The 25484-nt window shown below is 60.5% G+C and overlaps 1 protein-coding gene, 2 long non-coding RNA genes and 1 pseudogene across 3 annotated transcripts in view; 3 read left to right on the top strand and 1 right to left on the bottom strand.

The window, feature by feature from the left end:
• The window catches only part of BAHCC1 (BAH domain and coiled-coil containing 1), a 67065-nt gene extending 63389 nt beyond the window's left edge, over positions 1 to 3676 (bottom strand). Inside the window, 2 exon segments of the mRNA XM_073005490.1 lie at positions 2430 to 2802; positions 3582 to 3676. Coding sequence (XP_072861591.1) covers positions 2430 to 2607 — 178 coding nt within the window. The 5' untranslated portion in view covers positions 2608 to 2802; positions 3582 to 3676.
• LOC140708735 (uncharacterized) lies at positions 2039 to 4492 on the top strand. Its single transcript, XR_012088952.1, has 2 exons — positions 2039 to 2088; positions 3487 to 4492. It is a non-coding gene; the product is annotated as an uncharacterized lncRNA (long non-coding RNA).
• A 3567-nt stretch (positions 4493 to 8059) lies between these two features.
• Positions 8060 to 18033, top strand: LOC103243718 (uncharacterized). The gene is made up of 2 exons (XR_005238874.2): positions 8060 to 8586; positions 14547 to 18033. It is a non-coding gene; the product is annotated as an uncharacterized lncRNA (long non-coding RNA).
• Positions 18034 to 21994: 3961 nt separating this feature from the next.
• LOC140708730 (uncharacterized) lies at positions 21995 to 23461 on the top strand (annotated as a pseudogene).
• The last annotated feature ends 2023 nt before the right edge of the window (positions 23462 to 25484 follow it).

The raw sequence follows: 25484 nt of genomic DNA, 5'->3' as shown, positions 1-25484 counted from the left end.
AAATACATGCAGCTAAATTTTAAAAACCAATACAATATTTTGGCTCTTAGCAATTTCAAAAAGCTTTCTTTGAGCTACAGATGCTTCTAGCTGGATGTCTGTGTGGCCAAGTTGCCCATCACAAATGGGTTGAACATCTCCGAGCACAAGCGGTCTCTTCGGTCTGCAGTGGGGAGGAAACAGGGCCTCCAGGGACAGGGGACACATGGCCCTTCAGACCCTGAATGAGGTAGCCCCGAGGGGCCTCCAGCGCCCTCTAGAGCACCCTGCACTTAGGGAGGCTGGGAGGGCCTGGGATCAAGACGAAGCACGGAGGACACAGGCCAGGCCAGAGCCCAGAGCCGTTTCTCACAGCCCTCCTAGGCCTACACACCAAGAACCACGTGGCCAAACTTAGAATGAGCAAGACAAAGGGCTAGGCCACCCGACCCAGCGCCCACCTACCCGGGTGCTGCCTAGACCTGGAAGTAAGGGCAGAAAGGGGAGAATGCGGCTAGCCTGGACCTGGCCAGGATGTGAGCTAGGGCATGGGGTCAGGAGGCAGTGCTGACCTGACCTGATGGGGAATCTGGCCTGGCCTCCCGGAGGGGACAGCTCCAGCCCCAGCCTACCAACATGCAAGCCTCGGTGTCAGGGGCCCCTGTCTCTGTCGTGCTGTTACTTGCCAGGCTGGAGGGCACAGCACAGTGGAGATGGGGTGCACACGCTCCCCCTACCCCCAGTAGGGGCCACCCACCTGCAGCCAGAATTGGGGCTGGTGGGGAGGCTGGTGAGCTGTCCCTTCTGCCAGGGCGGCCCCAGCCTCAGCGCCCCGTGCACCTGAGCCGGGTGGGCAGCAGCTCCCATGCAGGGGCAGGAAGACAAGCTTGATAACCACAGGGACAGCGGAAGAGATATTTTTAAATCACCCATCGCTCAGGCAAGTGCTTTTTCTCCTCTTTCCAGTTATAAATCTAGAGGAGAAAAAAAAAGGGAGAAAAAGAAGGAAGGGCAACAGAGAGAAAAGGGCAGCTTCACCAAAGGCCCAGGCAGGGAGGGAAGCGGGTGTGGGCCAACTGGGGAAGCACTGGGGAGACCCCTCCAATGGGCGGCTCCCCGTTCCAATCTCCTGCGCTGCAAATGCTGGAAGCCCGTTAGCAATTAAGCAATTTCGAGTTTGTTTTTTTTCTAGGAAACGTACGTTTTTCTTTGAGTGCCCTCCCTTCTTCCGACGTTTTTCCTTCTAGCCCCGTCTCTGCCATCCGTTTTAATCCACACACTAATTGTAATCCCATTAAAGCAGATATAATTTTATTAGTATTCACAGTTCATCAAGCTACCAATAATAACTGTTACTGCCAATTTTTTTAAAGCGGTAAACATTTCTGATGTTTAGAACAAACTGTAAACAAAAGCCACCCATGTACGAGGGTGACCCGGCGGGTCCCTAGCGCAGCCCTGCGCGCTTCCCCTGAACTCCACGCGCGCCGCCCCGGTGACCTCCCAGGCTTCAGGCGTGGTAGCTGCCTCTTCCCTGACCTCCCTCGACACTCATATCAAAGACACCAGGAAGAGAGCTGCCCTGAAGGCCTGGGCCCGCTCTGCAAAGGACTGACCCTCTGGGGCAGGGAGTCCGAGGGGACGGCCACCGGGGGCCCAGCACCGGCGCCCCGCGCTCTCCTCTTAGAGCAAATCCACCGCGCTCTCCTCTTGGAGCAAATCCACCGCACTCTCGCCTGCACCGAAATCCTGAGCGCCGCCCCGCGCCACCCCCAGCCCGAGCCCGCGCTGCCCTGCTCCCCGGGCTGCAGGCTGTGAGGCTGGGCCGCACTCCGGCCACGCTTTGTCCGGCTTTAGCGGGATACCAGAGGCACTCGTTAAAGCAAATGCATCCCTGCAAACCCATTCTCGCCCTGACACTTCAAGGCTTTATATAGAAACAGGATTTGCTCGTCTTACACCGGCAGTCCCTATTAACGCTCGCCCGGCGCACACACCACCCTAATCCGCGAGGCCGCGGCGTACCCTGGTCCCCTCCCCCCGCCACAACAGCCGTTTTGTTCCCGCAGAAAGCGCCTCGTTGTCCCAGCCCCGGAACGTCTTAAGGAGGTGAATGCAGAATGCAGAAAAGAGGTTTCCGTGGAATTTAGATTTGCAGGAGGGGGCGGGGGAGGGTGGCGAGGCGCGGAAAGGCTTTAATTTCAGCCGGCTCCGGGGCTGCCCCTCCGAGACCCCCGGGGGAGGGTGGCCAGAGAAGGGCCGCTCTAAATCGCGGCGATGCAGTGTTGGGGGCTGGCTGGACGCGCAGCCCCGCTCAGCACCCAGGCGGCCACCGCGGCCGGGGCCGGGAAATGAAACCAAAGCTTCTCTCCTCCCGGGAGCGGAGCGGTGGGCACCCTGTTCCGCTCTCGAACGCTCCCGTCCCGCGCCCGCCCCGGCCGGGCACTGACCTGTGTGCGAAGCCATGGGCAGCGGCGACGGGAAGTACTTTCCCGGCTGGAAGTGCGCAGGGGGCTGCGCGGCGGGCCCGGCCGGGGCGAGGCGCGCGGCGGCGGCGGCACTGCGGTGACCCAGGCTCCCGCGCTCCGACAGCAGATGCGGCGGCGGCGCAAAGTCGCGGCCATCCATGCCGGGCCCCGGCCCCGGTCCGCCGCCGCTTCCTCGGAGCAGCGCGGCCGGGGCCCGGGGGCGGCTCGGCGCAGAGGCGGCGGCGTCCGGGATCACAGGCGGTGGTGGCGGCGGGGCCGGTCAGCACACGGGAGGACTGGGCTTCTCGGCGGGTGGCCGCGCACCGAGCCGGCGGCCGCTGTGCGGGTTCATGGTCTGTGGAGGCAAAAGCAGAGGATACACGGGTGACTGGGGGGCTCGGCTCGCCCTGGGGTCCCCGCCCCGCCCGCTCGCCCACTCCCCCCCCAGCCCCCACCCCCGCCGGCCCGAGCGAGCGGCGGCCAGGCCGGGTGGCGGGGCCGGGGCGCTCGGTGTCTTCCCGCGGCACGCGCGCGCAGCCCAGCACCTGGGACCCCGCGCGCGCACGCACCGTCCCGGCCACGCTTGGCCCGGGGCAGCTGGGGGAACCCAGCCGCGCTGCTAGCCGCCTCCCGTTCTCGTTCCCGCGGGTCCCTGCAGCGAGGGCACCGCGGCGAAGAGGCTGCTGGCTCTGCTGGGTGATAAAAACCCAAATCTGCGAAGCCATCACGCACACTCGCGCACACACACACACACACACTCACACGCACACCCTCTCCCCTCCCCCGCTGCCCAAAGGTGTCTCGGAGGAAAAGGCCTGGGGTCCACGCTCGCTCACTCTCTCTCCCCACCTCATGCCGAGATCCAGCTTTTACTGCATTCCGCTTAACCGAATAACCATGCTAATTAAGCGAGTAATTTTATTGATTGTAACTCAAGAGTTTTTTTTTTTTTTAATAACCTTCCTTTTCCCCCACTCCCATCCCCCCCATGCATCTTTCGGCCCATTCTTCTGAATCCGCTGTCGTCCTCCCTCCCCAGCCCCAGAGGGACCAGCTCCTGTCCCCAGAATCGCTCCAGGACCCCAGGCCGGCTCCTCAGAGCCCCAGGCGCCCCGCAACCGCCACCGGCATCACCTGGGCCGCCACGCCGCAGTGCCCGGCCTGCTGTCCCGGAGCCGGGAGCTTCCTGTTGAGGCTGTAACAATCACCCCGCCCCCCAATCAAATTCGCCCAGGATCTTCCTCTGCGGATTGGGGGCTTGGGGGTGGGGGGGGATGCTTTCAGAGTCAGAATGCTGCTCTCTCAACGGCCCAAATCGGCCCTAGGATTGATCTTCCTTCAGCGCCTGCCGGGGACCGCGAGCAGAGGCCGGTCTCTGCATGGCGGGGCGGCCTGGGTACGCGGGGTCTGCGGCGCCCAGTTCGGCCCTCCAGCCGGGGAAGGTGGGCCCGGCCCAGCACAATCTACTGCCAGCAGACCCCGCCCGGACCTCTGGCGGGGCCACCTAAAATGATCCTCACTTCCATTTTCTTTCACCCCCACCCAACGCGGAACATTCACTCAGGCGAAATTCGGGACAATTTCAGACTCTGGGTGCGGAGGGTCGGAGCCAGTGATAGAAGCTACGTGCACCACCTTGCTCCCAGGCGTTCCTCCAAAGGCGCTCCCCGGCCGCACTTCACATATTCCTCCTCATCTCCTAAATACGTATTGTTTTTAATGTTTATCGTCTCCAACAAAAGGGAGATGGATAGGCTTGATATTCTTAATTAGGAACTTTGCAGAAAACCTTGTGTTTTTGTAGCCATCCCACCATGACAACAAAGCGATTAAGATGTTTTCCATCTCCTGAATACCTTTTTAAATTGCGATATTTTATGCTCCCGGTTCTAAAACGTCTTATTTGCAGACTATTTTGTGTCTGATTTAATCTATAACCGAAAACATAATGTATTAAGTGAATACATATTTGCTCAGCTGATAAGCTTTTTTTAATATTTATTCGGAGAGCTTTTGCATTGTAAATAAATGGGTCTACACAAAGAGTTCTCTTTGTCTGGCAACTACATACAAACGCGTTTGGGGTTCCCTTCCCTCTGGGGATCGCCAGCTCTCTCCCCCGGTCTAACAAACAGCTCGGCTCCCAAGCTCCGAGCCCGGCCTGCAAAGCGAGTGCCCGGCCGCCAGGGCCGGGAGAGTACTCTGGCGAGGGGGCTGCGAGCGCTGGGGTCAGGGGAGGGGCTGCCCGGGCAGGACTAGGGACGTGGGGGCCCCCAGCACCGGCCGGCGCCTCCCGAGCTCCGGAGGGCGCCGGGCGGGACAAAGGGAAAGAAGCAAAGAGAGGGAGGTCAGAAACCTGCAGCTTCAAAGGCGCCGAGGGCCGGAGAAGCGCCGGGGGCGGCGCACGCGGGGGTGCCAGGCTTCCTGGAGGCCTCCGGGGAGTCGTGTGTGCTGTGCTTTTGTTTTGCGGTTGTTTTTTTTTTTTTTTTTCCAATGAGAAATTTCAAACTCGAGAAAGCGTGAGCTGCTGGCGATTCTCGGGACGCGGGCTCGGCTACGAAGCAGCAATTTTAATCTCGCACCCCCTGCGGGCGGATCGCAGGCCCGATTGTTCCTTTCTCACCAGCCGGCTCGACTTTTTAAGAAAACAGGAGGCGGATTACTGTCGCCTGCCTGCGCCGCCACGGCTCTGACCGGATTGGAGGGGGCTTTTCTTTGTGTTCTCTCCTCCCGGGGAGAGGCCGCGCCGCGGCTCCGCGTCTGCCAGCGCCGGGCTTCGGGGGCCTGGGGAGCCCGAGAAGGCCAGGAAGCGGGGCGAGGAAGGGCGGCCACACGGCCCGGGCTGGGAGCCCCACAGTCCCGCAGCCGCGACGCCGCCACCCGCCGAGTGCCGAGGCCCGGGGCCCACCCCCAGCCCAGCTCCAAGAGAGGCCGCGCAGGAGGACCGCGAGGACGGCGCCGCAGCGCCAGGTCAGGCTGAGCTAAGGGAGGAAACGGAGCGAAAAGTGATGGCGGGCAGAGGACCCCGGGCGGGCGGAGAATCGCGGACGAGGGCATTTCGGGAGGAGCTGAACCTCGGAGCACAGGGCTCCTTCCCGGGAAGGCAGGGCGTGACCCCGGAGTCGCGGGTCCCTCTTCCCGCGGCCCCAGGCGTGGCTGGCGCGCTCCAGGATCTGGGGCTTCTACAGGTTTGCTTTGTTTTCTGCTTTTGCATCTAAAAACCCGCTCTCTCCTCGCCCGCCTGTCGGAGACCCGGACTCCGACCCGTCTGCCTCCCTCCGGCGCCGTCTCCGGGAGCGCGGGCGCGGTGGGGCCTGCAGGCCGGGCTGGGACCTGGCGCGCCCGGGGGCGCTAGTGGCTCGGCCGCTGCCGCAGAACCCGCTCCCTGCGAAACAGCCGCACCCGCTCCCGAGGAGAGTCCTGAGAACTAGGGTCGCGCCTGACCCCCGCGCCTGAGGAAAACCAGCCCGCGGACCCCGCCACACGGGCCGTGACCCGAGCCCCGCGCGCTGTCCCGAACGCGCGGTGAAAACGCCCCGCTGCGCCAGCCTCGCTCGGCCCCCCTCCTCCACCCCTTCTCCGAAAAAAAAATTCTGAAATGGGAACGAAGACCGAAAAACTCGCCATGACCGTTTCCCTCCCCGGCCCCTAGCTTCGGCCCAGAAGGCCCTTCAGGGCAGCGGCCGTGGGTACCACGAGCCGGCCGGTTCCCCTAGCCGCGGACCGACCGGGCGGGGCCAACTCAGGACTGCTCCGGGGAGGGGAGCAGGGTAGGGGAGCGAATAGTAGGGGTTCGTTCGTGGGTCACCCAAAGCTGGGAGCACGCTGGCGGCGCCCGGACTTCGCCGACTGTCCGCCCGGTGCCACCCGCGCGGCTCGCGCCAGACGCAGCCTGACGGTCCCTGTCCTGTCTCGAGTATTTATTTTTAATGCTGGGTGTCGATCGAGACAACAAGCGTCCAGAGCAAAGCAAGGACGCATTACGGGGGGAATTTTAAACCGATCGATAAGATTTTTCAGAGAAAAAAATCGCTTATATAGTCCATATTTTTTAAGAAAAAAAAAGCTTCGACATTTTAACGGATTTTGTTAAAAGGGAAGGTATATATTTCTTAACATCACAACCCTGAATTTTTTGCTAAAAAAAAAAAAAATTGTAAAACCCCAAAGCCAGAATAAAAAATAATAATAAAAATACCAAAAAAAAAAAAATGAAAGCAATTTCAGTTACTTACTGGAGGCTGTTTCCTGGATACAACTGAATGCAATACAATTAAATCAGTAAATGTGACTTTGTTTTGTATTCCTATTGGTATTTTCAATGTGCTGACTGTTGCACTGTAAATGCACCGCTTCCACAACAACGACTCTAGCGAGCCCATCCAGAGCGGCTCTCAAACCTGCAGCCTGGCGCGGCGAGCCACGGGCCCTGCATACTAATAAGCTCGTGCCACTCAGCCCGGAGCAGCCAGCGCGCTGATTGGCCGCGCAGCCCTCCACGGCCGGGAGCTCGTGCCACTCATTCGGCGTAAACAGGCCTCCCAATAGGCTGGCGCCGGGCCAGGGAGCTGCCAATCAGGAAGCAGCGGGGCTACTACCAAGCCCGATGGCGCCTAATTCAAGCCCGGCGACTGCGCAGCTCCTCTGCGCAGATCATTGCTGCTGAATGGGAATGTGGTGGCGCAGGGCAGGGGAGGGAGCTGGAACCAGCGAGTGCGCGTGTCCCGGCGGAGGGGGAGGTGTATACACAGACACAGACACACACACACATACATGTTTAATCCAGCAGGTCTAACGTTTGGCTTCTGCCGCACAGAAGGCCAAAGGAAGAAACACCATCACCCCTTAAAAGTAGCTACTTTTTCTCCCTGCGATCTGTCTGGCAGGTGGCAGGTAGGCCAGACCTCCAAGCCCAGAGGCCTCCGCAGGTTGCCTGGCCCATCTACCGCTCTGAGGCTGCTGCCTGCCCGGACCCGAGCTCACGGATGCACGCACGTCCGCTGCTTGGGCAGTACAAGCTTTGAATAGCCCGCCCGGCCCTCTCCTCCCCCTGACCTGGGGATCAGACTCTGGGAAGTGAGTTCTGAGTCTCCAGCCGTCTACATTACTGGCTCTCAGTTTTATCTCCCCCTGCCACACTTTGCAACAGAGCAACTACTAAAATGAAAATCAGGGATTTATTGCGAGGACAAGGATTGCCCTTTCTTCATCTACACCTAAATTTAAAAAATATTTTCAGCTCGATAATGGGGGAAGGGGATATGGTGTGGTAAACCATGTATAGTATTTCTCAATGCTGCTCCCTGTCTGCATATCTGCTAAATCCTCACTCCAACTAAAGCAAGCTACTGAACAATTTTTATCGTAATCAGATGCAAACCACTTCTAAAATATTCTGCAAACAAATATTTCTGTTAGAATTTGGTTTCCCACCCAAATGCTATTTATTCTCAGGGAGTCGAGGTGATGTCTTAGTGGCGATGGATACATTTATTTTTGCTCCTCTTTCTCCCTGTGAATCTCTGCCTCCCCCTCTGGGGGAAAAAAGGATATTTAAACTAGAAGCCAAATGACAGATTCACACGCATTCGAAATTCTCCACCGTCTCATTCCAGCAGGGACACGAAAGAGTTAAACTCAAAGCCTGCTGTCTCTCTGTTTCCCCGCCCCCACTCCCGCTCCCGCGGGACCGCTGGGATTGGTTGGCACTCCGCCAGCGGACTGTCCATCACCGAGTGTAAACAAGGCGCTGATTGGCTGTTGTCCAGTCCGCACTGGGCCTCCTGAAAAAAGCAATTACTGGCTCCGCGGTTTCAAGGCGGCCCAAGGCCGCTTGATGAAAGGAGATAAGCTGGGGACCGTTTCCAGGATCCCCGCGGGCCGACCCGGGCAGCCCGGGAGCCGAGGTGCGGCGGAGAGCCCGCGGATCAAAGGAATCTGGAGAGAAAGGGGAAGCGGGCGGCCGGCCCCGGCCGGCCTTCCCCCCCGCAGGCCACGCCGACCTGGGGTGGGGGGCTGTGGGCCGCGGGTGGGGACTCCGGGATTTCCCGCCTGCCTGAGTCGGGGCCTGCGCCGGCGCCGGCGCCGGCTTTGGGCGGCGCGGCCAGGAAGGGAGCTCCGGAGAGCCCGGGGCTCGCAGGTAAGCGCCAGGGCTCCGCGGGCCGGGCCGGGGGCTCAGGACAATGCGCGGGGCCCGTCCCGCTGGCTCGGGAGTGGCGGTCGCGCAGGCCCGGGTCCCGGCTCCGGCGTCTCCCGGCTCCGGCGGCCAGGACCCCAGCGACCGAGCCCCTGGCCAGGCCCCAGGCCGGCGCCTTCGGAAGCGACGTCTGGCGGGCCGCGGGGCCCGAGGGGCAGAGTCGGGAAGCGTAAATCCCCGTTGCGCGCGGAGATGAGATTAGCGCGCGGCTATTCATTAGGGCGGGGACGATTGAATTAGGTCTCTGGGCGCGGTCGCCGGCTGGGGGTGTGTTTGGCGCCGACCCCCGGGCTTTGGCCGTGACATCGGGAGGCTGGAGTAGCGGCCCCAGCGAGTGTGTTGGGGAATCGGGCGCCTCTGGGTCCCAGCCCCGCGGGTGCAGGCGGAGGCTGCCCGCTTCCCGCGTACACTGAGGACGGCCGGCCCGGCTCCGGAGAAATGGCGCTTGGGAAAGGAGGGGAGGGGAAGTTCCCGGACCCTGCACAGGGACGGGTCGCCAGGGACCCGCGCAACCCTCCGGGGATGGAGGAGGCGCGAGCTGGAAGCGGCACGCGGGCCCGGGTCCGGGCCCGGGGCTAACACCGTGGGGCCCAGTCTCTCCTGGCTCGGGTGGGTAGACGCGCCCCGAGGCCCCGGGTCCACGCAGGGCGCCCCTCACAGACGGCGCGTTTCCTCCTCTCCTAAGGAACCGAGTTCCCATCACTGCCTCCGATGAGCTTGTTTCCGGATCAGGAACCTTTTTCAAGTTAATTTTTAAAGCCTCATTTGAATTTTTTAATATAGGAAAATATGTAGATGAGAAAAATCTTGGTTCCAACAAAGAGAACACCGTGGTGTCCCAGGACTTGCTCTGAGCTCCCCGCGTCAGGGCAGGGGCTCCACCTCAAACCGACCTGTGGGGGAAAGGGAGGCCTCAAGCCCCTGGGAGTCCTGGTCCCCTCCAGAATGTGTTGCAGGGAGAGTGGCTGGAAAGGCCCCACAGAGCCCCTAAACCAGCCTCCCCTCCCCCTTGGGCAGATTGTTCTAGGGTCCTGGAGCCTGAAGGATGGACCCTCAGCTTGCCTGCCCCCATCCCCAGTCATCGTTCACCATCCGAGAAATGCCCACTGCCAGGGACATGGGAGGGCAGAGAGTAGCTCACAGGTGCGTGGCCCCTATCTCCTGAAGCTAGTTTAGACCCTTCTAGCTCAGCCTCACCAGATTCCTAGGATGAGCACTGGCTTCACATCCCCCAAGTGCTGGCCCCTTCGTGTCCCCGAGAGAGGCTGCTCGGGCGGGCAAAGGCCCGAGGCATTGAGTGCGCCTTCCAGAGCAGTGCAGAGGCTCCCTGCGCTTCTCCTTCCTCCCCATTTCTGCCTCCTCCTCCCCCAGTGTTCACTTAAAACAAATTGTAGTGGGCTTTTTGTTTTTTTTTCAATACTGTTTCAAAACAGTTGTTACAGCAAATAACTGCAGACGGGTCTGCTGGACTCGATGGAGAGGGGCTGGCAGCTGCCCAGCACGGGCGCCTGGCCGCTGGGCAGCTCCCGCAATACCAAAATAAGCTCCCGAGTTCTCCTGGAAGACTTGGGCCGCCGGGAGCTCAGGCTGGCGATCTGCTTGGAGGAAACCTCCCTGGTTTCCTTTTTTACTCTTCCTGCTGTCCAGAGCTAACAAATGTTTTTAATTTTAGAGGAACATGGTGTGGGGATCTGTAGACTCGCCATCCACTGGGGAGAGGACCAGGGAGGGGACAGGAGGAAGAAAAGAGGGGGGATAATAAACCCACGGTCAGTCTTGATGCTGGAGTGCCCAGGTCTCCGAAGTTCCTGCAGCTTTGCAGATGAGTGGGCTGCAAGTGAGGCTGGGCCTGTGGATAGCCAGTGGGGCCTGGAACAGTGCCAGGAGTGGCCTTGAACCCCACCTTGATCCCTCTTCAGCAGGATCTGGGGTCACTGCCATGGGCCTGGCAGACACCACTCCAGGTTTGCCCTCTGGCCTGGGTAGAAGATAAACCCCCCACCCCACATAACTAGCTGCGCTTCTACACCTGGCAGGCTGGCTCACACATCACACTTGAATGCATACAGACACTTGTGCACAGTTTTGAGTGTGTGCACATACGTCTGCCTGTACACATTCATGTGCCAACATGTGAATCACTTGGAAGTGTACACACCCAAACCCACAGCACAGATGGGCAGACAGGTGAGCCTCACGCAGCATGTCACACTCCCACATGCACAAAACATGCCTGCAGAGGCACATGACACACGCAGAAGCACTCCCGAGAACCACCTTCTCCCTTCCAGCCTAGGGGCCCCTGTTCCCCCAGAACTGGGCCCAGCCCTGGAGCCCCCTCCAGCACTCCTCTCCCACCCCCACGCTCCCCAAGAATGGCAGCAGATGTAAGTCTCCCGGCTCCCAAACCACTGAGATCCTGCTCTGTCTGAAATAATCATATAAATAATTATTTTTTAATACAAGGGGGTGGGGGTGTCAGGTAAGTTACATGAAATTGTGAATTAGCCATTGCTCCAAATAAATGCCTGCTTCGGCCAGAGAGCAGCAGCTCGGTGCCCCCAGTAATCCTGTGTTAGATGTCTCTCCATTGTTCCCTGGGCCATTAGTCAAAGGGCAAATTAGAAACAATTTCTTGATGACAAAAATTGACTCTTAATTCTTCCCACCAGAGGCACAGGGGGACAAGTCCAGGGGCCAGGCCTGAGACTGGGACTGGCATCAGGAGGGGTAGGCAGGGGTCGAGGTGGGGGGCCTAAAATGGTTCACAGCAGAGACTTCCCTCAACCGGAGGGCGGCAGCAGCTCACCCCCACCCCAGAATCAGTGTTCGGGAGGACAGCTGGGGCGGGGGTTTAGGAACAATCGCACTCCCTCCCGGAAGAGGTCCTGACCCCCCACCCCACCCATCTGCCTGTAGAAGCCCCTCTGCTATGGACTGGGGGGAGTTCTTTTCATCAGGGTCTTTCCTGGTGCCCGGAGGGAAGAGGGTGTGGGGGAAAGGTCCGTGTGTTCCCCCCTCACCTCCCCTGCTCAGCAGTGTGACCTCTGGCTCTGGGGAGGATTGGGAAGCCCCAGGGTCTGTGCCTTGGAGTGGGGGGCAGCCTTTTCTCTGCCACAGCTTCTGCCTTCGGGAGCTTACCCTTCAGAGGAGCAGAACTGTTGTGGAGGGGAGAGGACAGCGAAGGTTCCGAAGCGAAGGGGGCTGCCCCGACTGAAAACAAAGCTTCCAATCACAGCCCCTTCATTTATCAGGACCCAGAGGATGAGGTGGCAGGGGAGGGGGCTGCATGGAGGGAGCACCGCACCCTCGTCCCCAGCGCCTGGGCTGAGGCAGGCCACAGAGGAGCAAGGCTTGTCAGCAGCCAGGCCTGGGTGGGAGATTGTCTTCCAGGCACACACAGCTCCCAGCCCGGCGCACAAGGCTGTCTGCCCCTTCTTGGGCACTCCCAGAGGGTCCCTGGCTCCAGCCTAAGCAGGGAGCCAGGTTGGAGATGTGGGAAGGCAGAAGTCCCAGGGATCCTGGGAGAGGCTCAGGTTGTACCTGCAGGCCATGGTCTCCTCGACAGACTCGGGAGGAGGTTGTAAGTTTTTTAAAGAAACCGGAGCAGCAGAGGAAAGGGACTCAGAAGCCCGTGGCAGGACTTTCTGGACTCCCCGTCCAGTGAGGGGGCTCCATTGCTGCAGTTGCCAGTTTTGTCCAACCAGGTCAGGAGGCTGCCCGGCCCCCTCCCCGCTCTCAAAGTTGCTTGTTAAACACAGAGTCGTAATTTGTGGCTAAATATAACCAGTGTGTTCGCACGGAAAGTATAATTCAGGGTGCTTGTTGTATGAAGTTATCAAGGAGACCCATCTGGGTTAAATTAAAGTGATTTTCATAAAGGGCAGAAGCACCCCTTTGCCTGGTTTCCTCTGCCTTTTTATTAGTGACAGTGTGATTGTTGCAATTATTAGAGGGGATCAAGGAAGGTGGGAGTTGCCAGGGACCCCCCTGCTGAGGAGGGATCCTCCCAGCCCCCTTCCACTCACCATTGTCCCGCTGCCCCTCCAGCCTCCTGGTCAGTCACCTCCTCTGCGGCTGGAGGACTGGAGAAAGGCCCAGGAGCCCTGGGAATCTCTACTGTGCCAGGCTGCCTTCCCTAAAGGCCGGCTCCTTCCCCACAGGCAGCCAGTCTGGGGGTGGACTTGGAGGGGCGGGGTTCTCTGGGAATCTCTGGGCCAAGGGATGCGCTTTGGGGATCCGCTGGAATAAAGAGTAATTGGTTTTCCCCACAGGAGGTTGACCCCAAACAGCCCTCAGTCTTCCTGCCCAGGAGGACAACGAGGACAGGAAGCCAGACCCGGGAGAGAAAGTCCAGATCAGACAGATGGGGGTTGGGAGGGCCTAGTGGCTGAAACTGCCCTGCTTGGGGACAGTGCTCAGGCAGGACCAATCCAAATGAGGGCACTGCTTATGTGGTCCTTCTGGGAGCATCCTCCAGAGCAGAGCCTGGCTTCAGGCCCTGCCTGCAAGGACACCTGCCTCCACTCCCTGCCAGACCAGGCCTGGCTGCAGAGGGGAAGGGGCGTCAGGGCTGCCTGTCTCCACTATTTGGCTCTCCACTGTTTGGCTGTGTTTACACATATCGCTGTCAGGGTGTCTGGACAGTGGGGCTCAGAGGGCCTTGCCGGCCCAGACTTCCCCAGGCCTATTCTCACATTGGTGGGAGGGCCCTAGTGGAGGGGTGCAGGCTGGATGGCGGGGCCAGGCCAGCGGAGACCTACAGGACCATGGAGCATTTAGGTCTCATACCCAACCCCACCCTGTCCTCTGAGCTTCAGTTACAGAACCCAGGCAGCAGGAGGGCAGGGCCCAGCCCCTTCTCACCCATCCTCAAGGCAGGCAGGAACTCTGAAGCCAGCTTCCACCAGGGGTTCCCTTAGCCCCCACCCTCCAAAAGCCCCAGACCCTGCCAGGCCTCACCCTGCCAGCATCGTGGCCCCAGCTGAGGACTCCCAAAGGCAGTTCCTGCTAACACAAGCAGGAGGCCTCAGGGCATCCCGCAGGGCACACACCAGATCGACCTGGGCTCCTCACGCACCTCCCAGATCTAGCCCTCTAGTGGGTCCTGGCCCACAAACCCCCACGCCCCGCCCCTGAGATGAGCCCCACCGCCCACCTGCCCTCCAGCCCTGGAGACTTTTCTCTCCTTTGGCCATGGCTCCCATTGGGAGGCTGCAGGCCCTCCCTGGGCTGGACCAGAGGGGACAGACTGTCTCTCCCCCGCGACTTCTGGGGGCACTGGAGTCCTTGGCCTGGTTACCTACAGCATTTATAGCCCTCCAGTAAGTTATTTGGAGTTGTCACCGAGCAGCATGTGCCTGGGGCAGAGCCTTCACCTCCAGCCCCTGGACCACCTGACTGCTGCCTCCGCCTGCTCCAAATACGGCCACCGCCTCTTTTGTTAACGGGACAGTTGATCCATTAAATTAAAAATCATTCAATAGATCATTTTTTTCCTGGCCTGCACAAATACGTATTCTACTTCAATTCATGAAGCATCAGTACTCGCTGCAGGGATAATTCCCCAGGCGGGAGAGGAGTTTCGGGGAAAGTGCCCCGAAAGGGAGACTCCCCAAAAATCCCTTTCCCAACAGCCAAGGCAGGAAGGCCAGAGGAGCCTGCCCCGGGCCAGGGCCCAGACCCGCCGCACAGCAGCCCGCTCTCCCGGCCACTTCCGCCGGGGCCTTTCCGAGCGAAGTCCATTAGGGCCAGAGCTCTGCGCCTCCCCTACCCGGGGTCCGGGCAATACGCAGCCCCGACCACCGCCCGCGGCCCGCCCTCGGCCCGGGGGAAGCGCAGAGACACACTGGAGGCATTTTCTTCCCTCTGGAATTGATTGTTTTTTGTTTTTGTTTTAATAGCAGGACTTTTCCAAGCAAAAAGTCTCCTGAGGCGGGTGGTAAAAAAAGCGTCTACATCCAAGCTCGGAACAAAAGCCCTTTGGAAATCCCGCGGCGGGGCCGGGCGCGGGCGGATGCGGCGGGAGGGGCGGCCGAGCGCGCCCAGGACCTGCGTCGGGAGAAGCTGCGCAGCGCCCACCGCGGGGGTCAAGTCCCGGCGGCCCCACCTGCTCCGGAGTCGGGCCTGTCCCTCCGTCTGGGGAGGCGGCCGGAGGCGCCATCACCGCAAATTTATGGCCCGGGTGACGTGCTTCCTACTCCCACAGTGGGGCCCAGTGACATTAAACAGAAAATTGACGAGAACGGAGCGAAGCCGAATCCCTTTCCCTCCAGCCCGGTCCCCTTCGCTTTTCGGGGAGGGAACCAGGGACCAGAGCAAGGGCGTCCCCGAGTTTGTGCGCTCAGGAGCCCGTGCCGGAGACTTCTCCCGGATTCCAGAGCCCAGGCCGCGTGCCTCGGCCGCGCGACCCCCGCCCGGACCGCACCCCTTCGCCGGCCGCAACCTCAGCTCCCGTTCCACGTGCCTGGGGTGGCCAGGCAAAGTGGGGTCCCGCACCGGGGTCGCTCCCGCTCGGAGGGCCCAGGCCGGATGAGGCTCCGACGCGCCCTCGGCCCTCCCTCCGCGCCCCAGCTCCGGAGAGCGCCCCAGTGCCTCCAGCACAGCTGGGGAGGGAGGACCCCGGTTGCCCAGCCCCCACCCTCGCCGCTGCGCCCCGCCCTCGGCCGGCGCAAGTGGGAGAAGAGAGCGGGAGATGAGCAGGGCGCGCCTGGGTGGCTGCCGGGGGTCGCTCCTCTGGCCTCGAGCGCCCGCTCCCTCCGCCCCCCGGCACCTCCTGGCACCGAACCCGCCGCGCCGCGTCCTTAAAGGCGCCGTCTGCTCTGCTGGCCTTTGTCCGCGTGTCAGGGAAGGTCACACTGGGGGGTGGTGCGGGGACAGCGACACTGCCGGGCGCCGGCATACCCCCTACCCCCCTCCCCCGCCCCTGGGGCACTTGCTGCGGCCCTGCAGGCGTTGGTCTTGTCGCACTTGTCCTGGCGTGCTGGGTTACACACAGCCATGACCGGAGCCAGCGCATGTGTTTCTCAGAGAAGAATCCAGGGAGCCCTGTGGGGGCTGCTTGGGGAAATGATGCTGCCATCCCTACGCCCCTGGTGCCAAACAGGGAGAATAAAGGAGCCCTGGCCTGAGGGAGACAGCCCCAGGGGACGGACAAAACCCTGGTTCATAGCCCAGAGAGGGAACGGGAGGGCCAGGCCTCAGCCACCTCCAATCCTGCGCTGCCTGAGCCAACTCCATTCCTCACCCCTCTGGCCTGCGTGGTTATCGTGGGCAGCAGGGGTACCAGATCCTGCCCTGCCTGTTCAACCCTCTAGACAGCCTGGGACACAGAGGGCATGGTGGCCATGCCTGTTTTACAGATGAGCAGAAGGAGACTGTGAGAACAAACAACATGCCCTTGTTCACACCTGGGGCCTGGGTGCATAGGCCCTGGATTCTTCTGGAAAACTAGTCCTAGGGTTGGCTGGCTTGTGGGCCTCGGACCACCCTAAGACTCATGGCTGGGGCAGACATGATGCATCCCGACTTCTACCTTGTAGACCAGGAGCAGAACAAAATGGGCCTCGTGACCAGCCATTGGGTGTCTTGGCCACAGCACCCACGGACAGATGTGTCAGGGTCCAGCTCTCCCTGGGAAGCCCTTCCGAAAGCTGGCGGCTGGCCTGTTTCTCTGTCACTGGGATGAGGCCCCAGCAAGGCAGATCGCAGCCTGCAGCCGGGAGGAACTGCTAATATATGGCAAGAGTCTGGAAAGCAGATTCCAAAAGGTCACCTTGGACTGAAACCAACAAGATTAGGTTGAACAGGCTGGATGTGAACCTCCACTTTCAGGTTCAAAAATCAGTTGTAAAAATGCAGGCAGCTTCCCACTGAAGACTTGCTGGGCCAAGCCACAGCTGTCTGCACCACTCAGGCAGCTCATCCACCCCCTGTCTCCCCGACACAGGCCCCCTTGTGAATTTCCCTGAGCCCCAGCAGCTGAGCCTGCGCCCTGGGGTGGGAGTGGGAGCTCCCAGGATGTCTGACCCGCTGTCTCTGATGTCAGGTCCGCTGGGGGAGGGGATGCAGCTGGGGACAGTAGAGAATGGGGTCCTTGTGCCACTGTCATCAGGCCCAGGGCTTCCATGAACACGGCTTTGTCTGCACCCATACCCCGTGGTGACCATGGGACCAGCGGATCAGTGGGCCTCTGAACAGGAGGGGCGTGCAGAGCTGCTTTTTGGCCTCAGTTAACTCTTAAATGGGTGTCAGAGGCACTGTCTTTCCTGAGCTATGCGCCTCGTGCCTGGGAGCCTTAGGGCCACGCGGAAGGGTAGAAATCAGTTTCAGGTCCCGAGGTCTGGAACAGCTTTTTTAAACCCAGTTTTTTTCCTATGAAAATAGCTGCAGACACTGGGGGAGGGAGAGGGTGGTCCTGAACCTGATGACTCTGAAATATGCTTGGCCTGTCCCAGAGATTCCTGCTCCCAACCCAGGCCCAGATGGCAACAGAAGCTCATGGTGAGTATGCACTGGTCCTGGTCTGGTTCCAGCATGCACCGCATTGCTGGGGAGGTCTTGGTGGTCCAGAGGAGGTAGCCCCCACCCTGGGCATCCATCCACGCAGGCCCCAGCCCCTGCAGGACGACCCCATTACAGAAGGGAGAAGTATATGGAGACCCCCGGCCGAGGTTGGGAGACCTGGAAGCTGGAGGTGGTGCACCTGGATATAGTGTGATGGGTTGATGGGTGGGTTATATTCTCTTCTTTAGAATTTTCTATGTTTTTCAAATTGCCCTTTTGAAATGTATTCATACTGTAATCAGAAAACAAAACAGGCCGGGCGCGGTGGCTCACAGCTGTAATCCCAGCACTTCGGGAGGCTGAAGCGGGTGGATCACCTGAGGCCAGGAGTCCAAGACCAGCCTGGCCAACTTGGTGAAACCCTGTCTCTACTAAGAATACAAAAATTAGCCAGGCGTGGTGGTAGGCACCTGCAGTCCCAGCTACTTGGGAGGCTGAGGTACGAGAATTGCTCAAACCCGGGAGGCGGAGGTTGCAGTGAGCCGAGATCTCGCCACTGCAGTCCAGCCTGGGCAACAGAGAGGGACTCCGTCTCAAAAAAAAGAAAACAAAGCAAACCAATGAACACTATTCCAAACAAATGTCCAGCCTCCCTCTGCCAGAGATCAGAGGCTGCAAGGTGGGCTCTGTCCCCAGCCACACAGCTGGGGAACCCACAGGGTGCCAGGCCCCCTCAGCCCCATCCCTGCCCCACAGGCTCCTGGAGTGATTGTAGGCTCTGGACTGTCTCAGTTTGCCCACAGCCTCCCCTAGGTGCCTGGGGAGCCACTGGCCAGCACTCCAGTCAGGGCTTGACGGGGAGACAGAAACCAGGCTCGAACTCCTTCCCATGGCCCAAAACGCCAGTGTGCACAGTGAGGGGAGCCCTGGCCAGACAGCACAGACGGCATTCCTGCCCTCGAGAGGCCCAGGGCCCCAGGGAGCCAGAGGGGCAGGGTGCCTGGCAGTATCCAGGCACATGGGCCCAGGCCCCCCGACACCGGGCTGAGGCCAGCCTCCCCCAGAGCGGTTTGGAGCCCCGCCCTGGAGGGGGAGTGGATCGCCCAGCATGGGAGCCACCAGGTGGTGAGGCTGCCTGGCAGGGCTGGACCCCCTTTTGGATCCCCCTTCTGATTTCTGCACCTCTGAGTCTTGCCCATGCCATAACCTCACCCTGCCAAGGCCAAGGGACAGGGGGGCAACAATGCCCTCACCAAGCTTGCCCTGGGACAGCCACCTCACTCGGGGGAAGCTGGGTTGTGCCGAATTTTCTGCATGGTGTGGGTCCGGGGGCTGGGGGCCACTTCGCCTCCCTGCACCCGTCCTAGGACCCTGGGGCCGAAGCAGGCTGGAAACCCTGTGGGGACAAGTGGAGCCCAGGGACTTCTAGGAGAGGGTCGTATGTGACAAGCGGCTCCGGCAGACATGGGCTTGTGAACTTGGGGGCTGGGGTGGGGTCAGGGGTATGAACAGTGCAGGCCTAGAAGCCTCAGACTCTGAGGGGCAGGAAAGAGTCCCCAACACAGAATCAGAGAAGGAGCCCCGAGTGGGGGAAAGAGGAAACAGGCGCAGTGGGCGCTGCCATCCTTCCTTGGGGCGCATTTCCTCCCTGCCCTGACCAAGAGGAAGGGACCCTCCTGCCTCCAGAAGGGACTTCTCCAAGCCCAGGACACACGAGGAAACCGAGGCTCAGTCACCAGGAAGCCCTCACTCCCTGTCAAGGCCACCCAACAGGAAGAAGGGGAGGCAGGATTTGATCCCAGGCTTCCCTCCCAGCCTACACGCTGCTGCACTACCCAACCCTGAGGACCCCAAGAGCCTCCAAGAATGTGGGATTTTGGTTCTGAGCCTCCACAGGGGCCACTGGTGGCCTCTGGTTCAGGACCACCAGAATTGGCCCAGACGCCCGAGCAGCCAAGCGGAGGGCTTTGTGGAGTGTGGGGGTGTGTCCTCCCCATGGCCACAAACAAAGCCCACCCCTCAAATGCAGGTGGGGTGGGGCAGGGGAGCGCCTCGGCTTGGTCATCTGGCCTCCAGTGAAGCTGCCTGCTCCTCCTCACCCGCACGGGAGGCTGAGGGTGGGGCCCTGGGGGAGGGGCTGCCCCAGGCTGTAGTGCCTGGGAGAGCTGGGGGTGGGGAGAGGACAGGCGGATGGCCCTCCTGCCTGGCCCTGGCTGCCCAGGTCTTGCTGCCTCTCCCTGTTGGGTGATTTAGATGATTATAGACCTGAGGTCCCGCTAGGCGCGTTGGCCGATGCCTGTAATCCCAGCACTTTGGGAGGCTGAGGCAGGTGGATCACTTGAGCTCAGGAGTTCGAGACCAGCCTGACCAACATGGTGAAACCCCATCTCTACTGAAAATACAAAAATTAGTGTGGTGGCGCGCCCCTGTAATCCCAGCTACTCTGGAGGCTGAGGCAGGAGAATCGCTTGAACCTGGGAGGCGGAGGTTGCAGTGAGGCGAGATCATGCCACTGCCCTGCAGTCTGGGCAACAGAGCGAGTCTGTCTCAAAAAAATATAAATAAATAAATAAACAAACCTGAGGTGCAAAGTTTAAAGGTTTGGGTGACACATCAGAGGCAGGCCTGGGGAACAGGCGTCTGTCCCACCCTCCCAGACCACATCCTCCAAGGGCTTGGGCCCCGGGGATGCTGGGTGGCCCCTTGGAACTGTGAGGAGCTGACACATGGGTGGGGACCAGAGGAGGGGCCGTGGAGCGCCCTGGTGAGGGTGTGGGCGCTGGTGGGGCCTGCCTGGTGTGTGATGGGGATAGGCACAGGCATGGGGGTGGCCCACATCCAAGAGAGTGGGCTTCTGCGGCCACCTCCTCTCCACACGGCGGCCCCAGGTCTAGCTCGGGCCTAACAGCCCAGCCATCCCTGAGAGCCAGCGCAGAGGGTACAGCAGCTGCCTCCTCTCGGGGCCCGCTGGACGGTTGCCATCCTGCCAGAAGCACAGGGCGGGAACTCCCGTGCCCATCACCAGAGAGGGAAATGCTCCTTGGTCTCAGGAGGTGGCGGGGCCCGAGACTCACACGGACCTGGGCGCAAGTCGGCCAGTTCCAGCTGGGCACACTGGGCAGGTCACCCACCTCCCGAGCCCTCCGTGTCCAGGCCATTGTGGGAAAACCCTCTCCAACAGGGGAGTGAAGGAACAGGATGGAGTGGGGGTGGCCCCAAGGCACGGGGAGAACCAGAGGCTGCGGGTGAGGCCCCACTGTGGGTGAGGCCCCACCGTGTGCCCTGTCCCGTCTCTTCCTCTGAGGGCAGGTGCCTCACCCAATCACCCTCCCGGCTTTCTCAGCCGCCTCTGCCTGGGCTTGCTCCTGTCTGGTGTTGGGTGACCTGCCTGCTGCTCTCAGGCCCCACACCCATTTGTGGTCTCGTGGCCATGAGTGGCCCTGTCCCCGACTCTGAAGTAGTGTAGGAGCTCCACTGCAGTGGGCACAGTGGTGGCCCCCAAATGATTGGTCCACCTGGAGCCTGTGAACACAACAGGCTTATTTGGGGAAAGGGTCTTTGTCCAGAGACAAAGGCCCTCAGAAGATAGAGGTCGGGGGAGATTTGAGAGGGAGGTGAGAGAGGCCGCATGAAGACGAGGCAGAGACAGGAGTGACACAGCCAAGGCGACAGGACACCTGGGGCCACCAAACGCCAGAAGAGGCGGAAGGAACCTGCCCTGCAGCCTGCAGACAGAGGACAGTCCTGCCGACAGCTTGATTTTGGTTCCGGCCACCAGGACAGGGAGAGAATAAACTTCTGTTGTTTGCAGCTGCCCCATTTGTGGTCCTTTGTTGGGTGGCCCCAGATATAATCCCAGCACTGGCCTGGCCCATGGGCAGCTGTCCCCAGCCCGGTGGAGGGTGTGGCTGTGACTTTCCCCCCAGCAGATCCAGGACCCCAGTCTCCGTCTGAGCTGCCATTGGGCTGTTGGGCGCCTGCCAGCCTGTGGCGGAAGGACCAGGACCTGGGGGCGGGCAGGGAGCAAGGGCTGCGTGAACTGGCTGGGAGGAAGGACTGAGGCCACACCGGTGCCCGGGGGGATGCAGACGTCACCAGTGTGGAGTCTGGGGCCGTTCTGACAGGCTTTAGATAGAAATTTCTTTTTCTCTCTGGAAAGGGTGGCGGGTGGACCTGAGTGCAAGGGAGCGTGGACTGGGAACTCGGGGAGCCTTGGGTTCTGCCTCATCCCCTACATCCCTGTGGGGCCACGCCCACTCACCGAGGGGTTCTTGCCGCCTTGACTGAGGGTGGCCGGGCACCAGCACCTTCGCAGCTTTGCCCCACACTTCGGCATGGGGGGCGGGTGGTGCAGAGTTCTCCTGTTTTACAGAGAAGGGAACTGAGGCACAGGGAGAGGACAGTTAGCCGCTGGTGCTGACCATGGACTCACCTTGTCCGGCCACCCGTGCAGCCCCTGCCCTCCATGACGAAGTGCTCATGTGTCCTGGCTGCCCCCCGACCCCACTCCCACCTCCCTGGCTAAACAAAGGAGACCTTGGCGCGAGTTCTCCTTTTTCCTTTCTGGAAGGAATGGCAGACTCTGGACATGCTCCTAGAGATGGGAGGTCAAAATGATCAATGTCCAGGGTCCCTTCATTGCAGAGGGTCTCGAGTCACCTCATTTAAAAGTGGGAAACTGGGGATCCTGGAGCCTCCCCTGCACCCTAGATGCTTCTGGGGCCCTTGAGAACTTGCCCTGAGCTGTCACTTGGCCTAGACTCCCAGCCACTTTCAGGGCACAGAGAAACTGCCCCTACTCTGAAAATGTGGAGACCAGGACCCAGAGAGGTAGAGTGACTTGCCCATGGCCACACAGCCTGTGAGGGATGGCCAGGTTTGGTCTCTGCCAGTTGTTCTGGCTCTGCTCCTGCAATCACAGCCACCACCCCTGAGGCTTGCCTGGGGTGGGGACAGAGGGTGGGGACCCGGGAGCGAGGGGCAGGGAGCTGGTGGGGAGCGGGGAGTTGGGGAAGAGAGGCACAGCCAGGTGCACGTTATGAGCTCAAGGGCAGCATCCCGGTCCATTTGTCCTTTTCAAAGCGTGGCCTGGGGCTGGGCGCAGTGGCTCACGCCTGTAATCCCAGCACTCTGGGAGGCTGAGGCAGGCGGATCACGAGGTCAGGAGATAGAGACCATCCTTGCTAACACGGTGAAACCCCGTCTCTACTAAAAATACAAAAAATTAGTGGGGAATGGTGGTGGGCACCTGTAGTCCCAGCTTCTCAGGAGGCTGAGGCAGGAGAATGGTGTGAACCCAGGAGGCGGAGTTTGCAGTGAGCCGAGATCTTGCCACTGCACTCCAGCCTGGATGACACAGCGAGACTCCATCTCAAAAAAAAAGAAAAAAAAAAAACCCCCACCAAAAAAACAAAGTGTGGCGTGGGACATCTCCCATCCACCCATATGTCACCCAGGACTGGCTCAGCACCTCCCACCCGCCACCACTAGCTCACCCATGACACATCACCTCCCACCTGTCACTGCTGGCTCACCTGTGACACCCCAGGCAGCTCAGATGCTCAGCAGGTCCTGCTGGTGAGAAGGAGGCAGCAACCTGTGCTGTCTGGGACCCAGGCATTGCCGGGCGCTGGAGGGACCTGGGACCTCTGCCACGCTGGAAGCTGGCCTCTCATACAGACGGTGCCTGCCAGATGTGGACGGGCTCCTCAGGCTCCTGGCGGCCCACCCCTGCATTCTCACCATTCCTCCTAGAAGTCTCCTGGCCAAAGAGGACTCGAGGCCTGTCCCATCTGTGCCTGGGGCTCACTGTGGCTCCCTTCAGTGGGGCTCTGCTCTCTCCCCACCTGCTTCTCCTCCAGCTCCCGAGCTCTGCCCCAGCACCCCCCCCCCGAGCCTCTCCCATTCCTGGCCCCAGCCTGGCCAGGGATCCCAGGGGGTGCCTTCGCCAGCCCAGCCCCTTGCCTGGTGGATCACCACCAAAGTGCTGGGATTACAGGTGTGAGCCACCGTGCCCAGCCTGCTCTATGACTCATTTTACATTAATTGTGGGGATGGGGTCACTTTCTTCTGTCAATGTCCAACCGATACTGGATACCTGGCAGGGAAAGGTCACCTCTGCCCCCTGCTCTGCAGAGGCCTTTGTTACCGATGGGCAGAGGGGAGGCACCGCTTTCTGGACCCGCCCTCTGGTCCAGGGTCTCTTTGCTTATTCCTGCGCCAATCATCCAGGCCCCGTACCGCCGTCAGTGCACCGCGGGCTTCAGCAGAGGAGGCTGAGGGCCGGGCTGTGGGGCCAGAGAGTTCATCGTAGTGTCCTAGGCCCCTAGGACAACTTGCTTGTCCTGGCCACGGAGCACAGCTACCTTGACAGCAGCCTCTGCAGTCATCCCAGGCGCTCCAGACAGGGGCCTAGCCCAGGGCCAGTCTCTGAGTATCCTGTGGATGAGGAAAGAAGCAGCTCTCAGGGAAGGGGCACCCCATGGGTCAGCCGGCTGCCTGGTTCAGTCACCACATGGGCACATAGGGCCAGTATGGGTGCACAGGAGCTGGGACACGGCACGGAGCCAAGCGCTGGCGCCTATGTTGTCAAGAGTGTGCATAGCTGCTCGAGGGGCTGCATGGGGGCTGCAGTGTTCAACCGGGCAGCCAAGGTGACCTTGGAGCACAGTACTGCAGGCAAGGAGGAGGCATACAGCTGGGGGGCATTTCTGATTAGGGGACTGGAAGGCACAAAGGCCCTGGGGCTTCCAGGAAGGAAAGGAGGCAGCGGGGCCTTCAGTGGGGCAGGAAATGGGGAGGGGAGAAGAGATGGGGTCAGAGGGTTCAAGCCGGTGGCTGGATTCCAGAGGTCTTGGAAGGCCGAGGGGAAGACTTTGGCTCCGGGACTGTGCCTTGGGGGGCCCGTGGAGTTCTTGGAGCCTGGGCTGCTTACAGGGAGGGAACCAGAGGTGGTCCCAGTGGAGGGGATGCAGGGCCAGGGAGGAGGTGACGGTGCTGGCTCGGGGAGCGAGCAGACTGGCTGGGAAGGCCCAAGCTGGACATTGCCTGAATTTTGAAGATGCCCCAGATCTGTTGTGGGTGTTCATGTGGGTGTGGGGGACACAGCCACGGGCCTGTGTTCCTGGGGCGGGGGGGCCCTCACTGAGTTGGGTGCCAGAGGGCCAGCAGATTCCATGGCAACTCAGGGCTCTGCATGGCCGTCTGCCGGGCTTAAAGAAGTCGTCAGGCGGCCGGTTCGAGCAGGAGCATGTGAGGGACGCCTACTTGGCTTGGAGATGTGGACTCCGGAGCCTGCCGCAGAGCACGGAATGGGAAACCAGTGTGGATGAGGTCATCTCAGGGACGCTGGACACAGGATGGAGCTTCAGGAGGGAGGAGGGGCCAGGAAGCAGAGACCAGAGACACAAGAATGCCTCCTGGAAGCCTCAAGAAGGGAGGTCCCACCAGGAAGGAGTCGTCCCCGGGTTGACTAAGAAGCCGAGCGGTGTCCCTTGGAGCTGACACCATGGAGGCCACGTGACCTGCACAGGCCCTGGTCCCCCCGACACTCAGGCTAAGTGCCCAGGCACAGGCCACATCCCTCCAAGCCCGTGTGGCCACAGTCCCAGGGCCCCTCCCTGGAACAGCCTGTTTTCTCCAGCCGCAGCATCCAGAGCTTTCCGGAACCCCACCCTGCGCTTCCTGGGCCCATGGGCATTCCTGGCAGGTGGAGCTCCCCGAGGCCTCCCAACCTGCCCTGGAGGAGGGAGGAGCCCTGTCCCATCCTGTTCCTGGGAGATCCCCCCCAAGCACTGACCCTGGGAGCAGAGTCCCCCTCACCCTCTGCTTCCCCAGGGGGCACACATAGCTGGGTCTGGGCCTTGATGTCCTCGGCTATGCAACAAATGGCCACAGACTGGGCGCTTCAATGGCAGGAAGTTCTTTTCTTACGGATTGAGGAGCCAGAAGCTGGCTACCGACGTGTGGTGGTGTGAATCCTTCCGGGGGCTCTGCGGGGAGGCCTGTCGCAGCCTCTGTCCCAGCTTCAGGTGGTCTCCAATCTTTCTCTGCCTCACTCTTTTTTTGTATATTCTTTCTAAAATTGTATATTGTCAGTGGCGAAACTGAATGAAGTATTTCAGTAACTTGCCTGGTAACAACGCCCGGGTTTGAATTTGTCCATTTGGCTTCATATACTCAAATGCCCTGCAAGCAAACTAGCACTTACCCTCGAAATCAGAACCATTTGCAATTTTTCCTTTTTTTGGTGGGTGTGTGTTTGTCTCACTAGGAGTTGACAGATGAAAACTGCCTGCGGGTGGTGCGGTCCCTGACTGTGTACACGCCCCACAATT

Source organism: Chlorocebus sabaeus, chromosome 16, assembly GCF_047675955.1.
Source record: "Chlorocebus sabaeus isolate Y175 chromosome 16, mChlSab1.0.hap1, whole genome shotgun sequence".
In the NCBI taxonomy this organism is placed as follows: Eukaryota; Metazoa; Chordata; class Mammalia; order Primates; family Cercopithecidae; genus Chlorocebus; species Chlorocebus sabaeus.
This window is presented reverse-complemented; position numbering and strand designations above follow the sequence as displayed.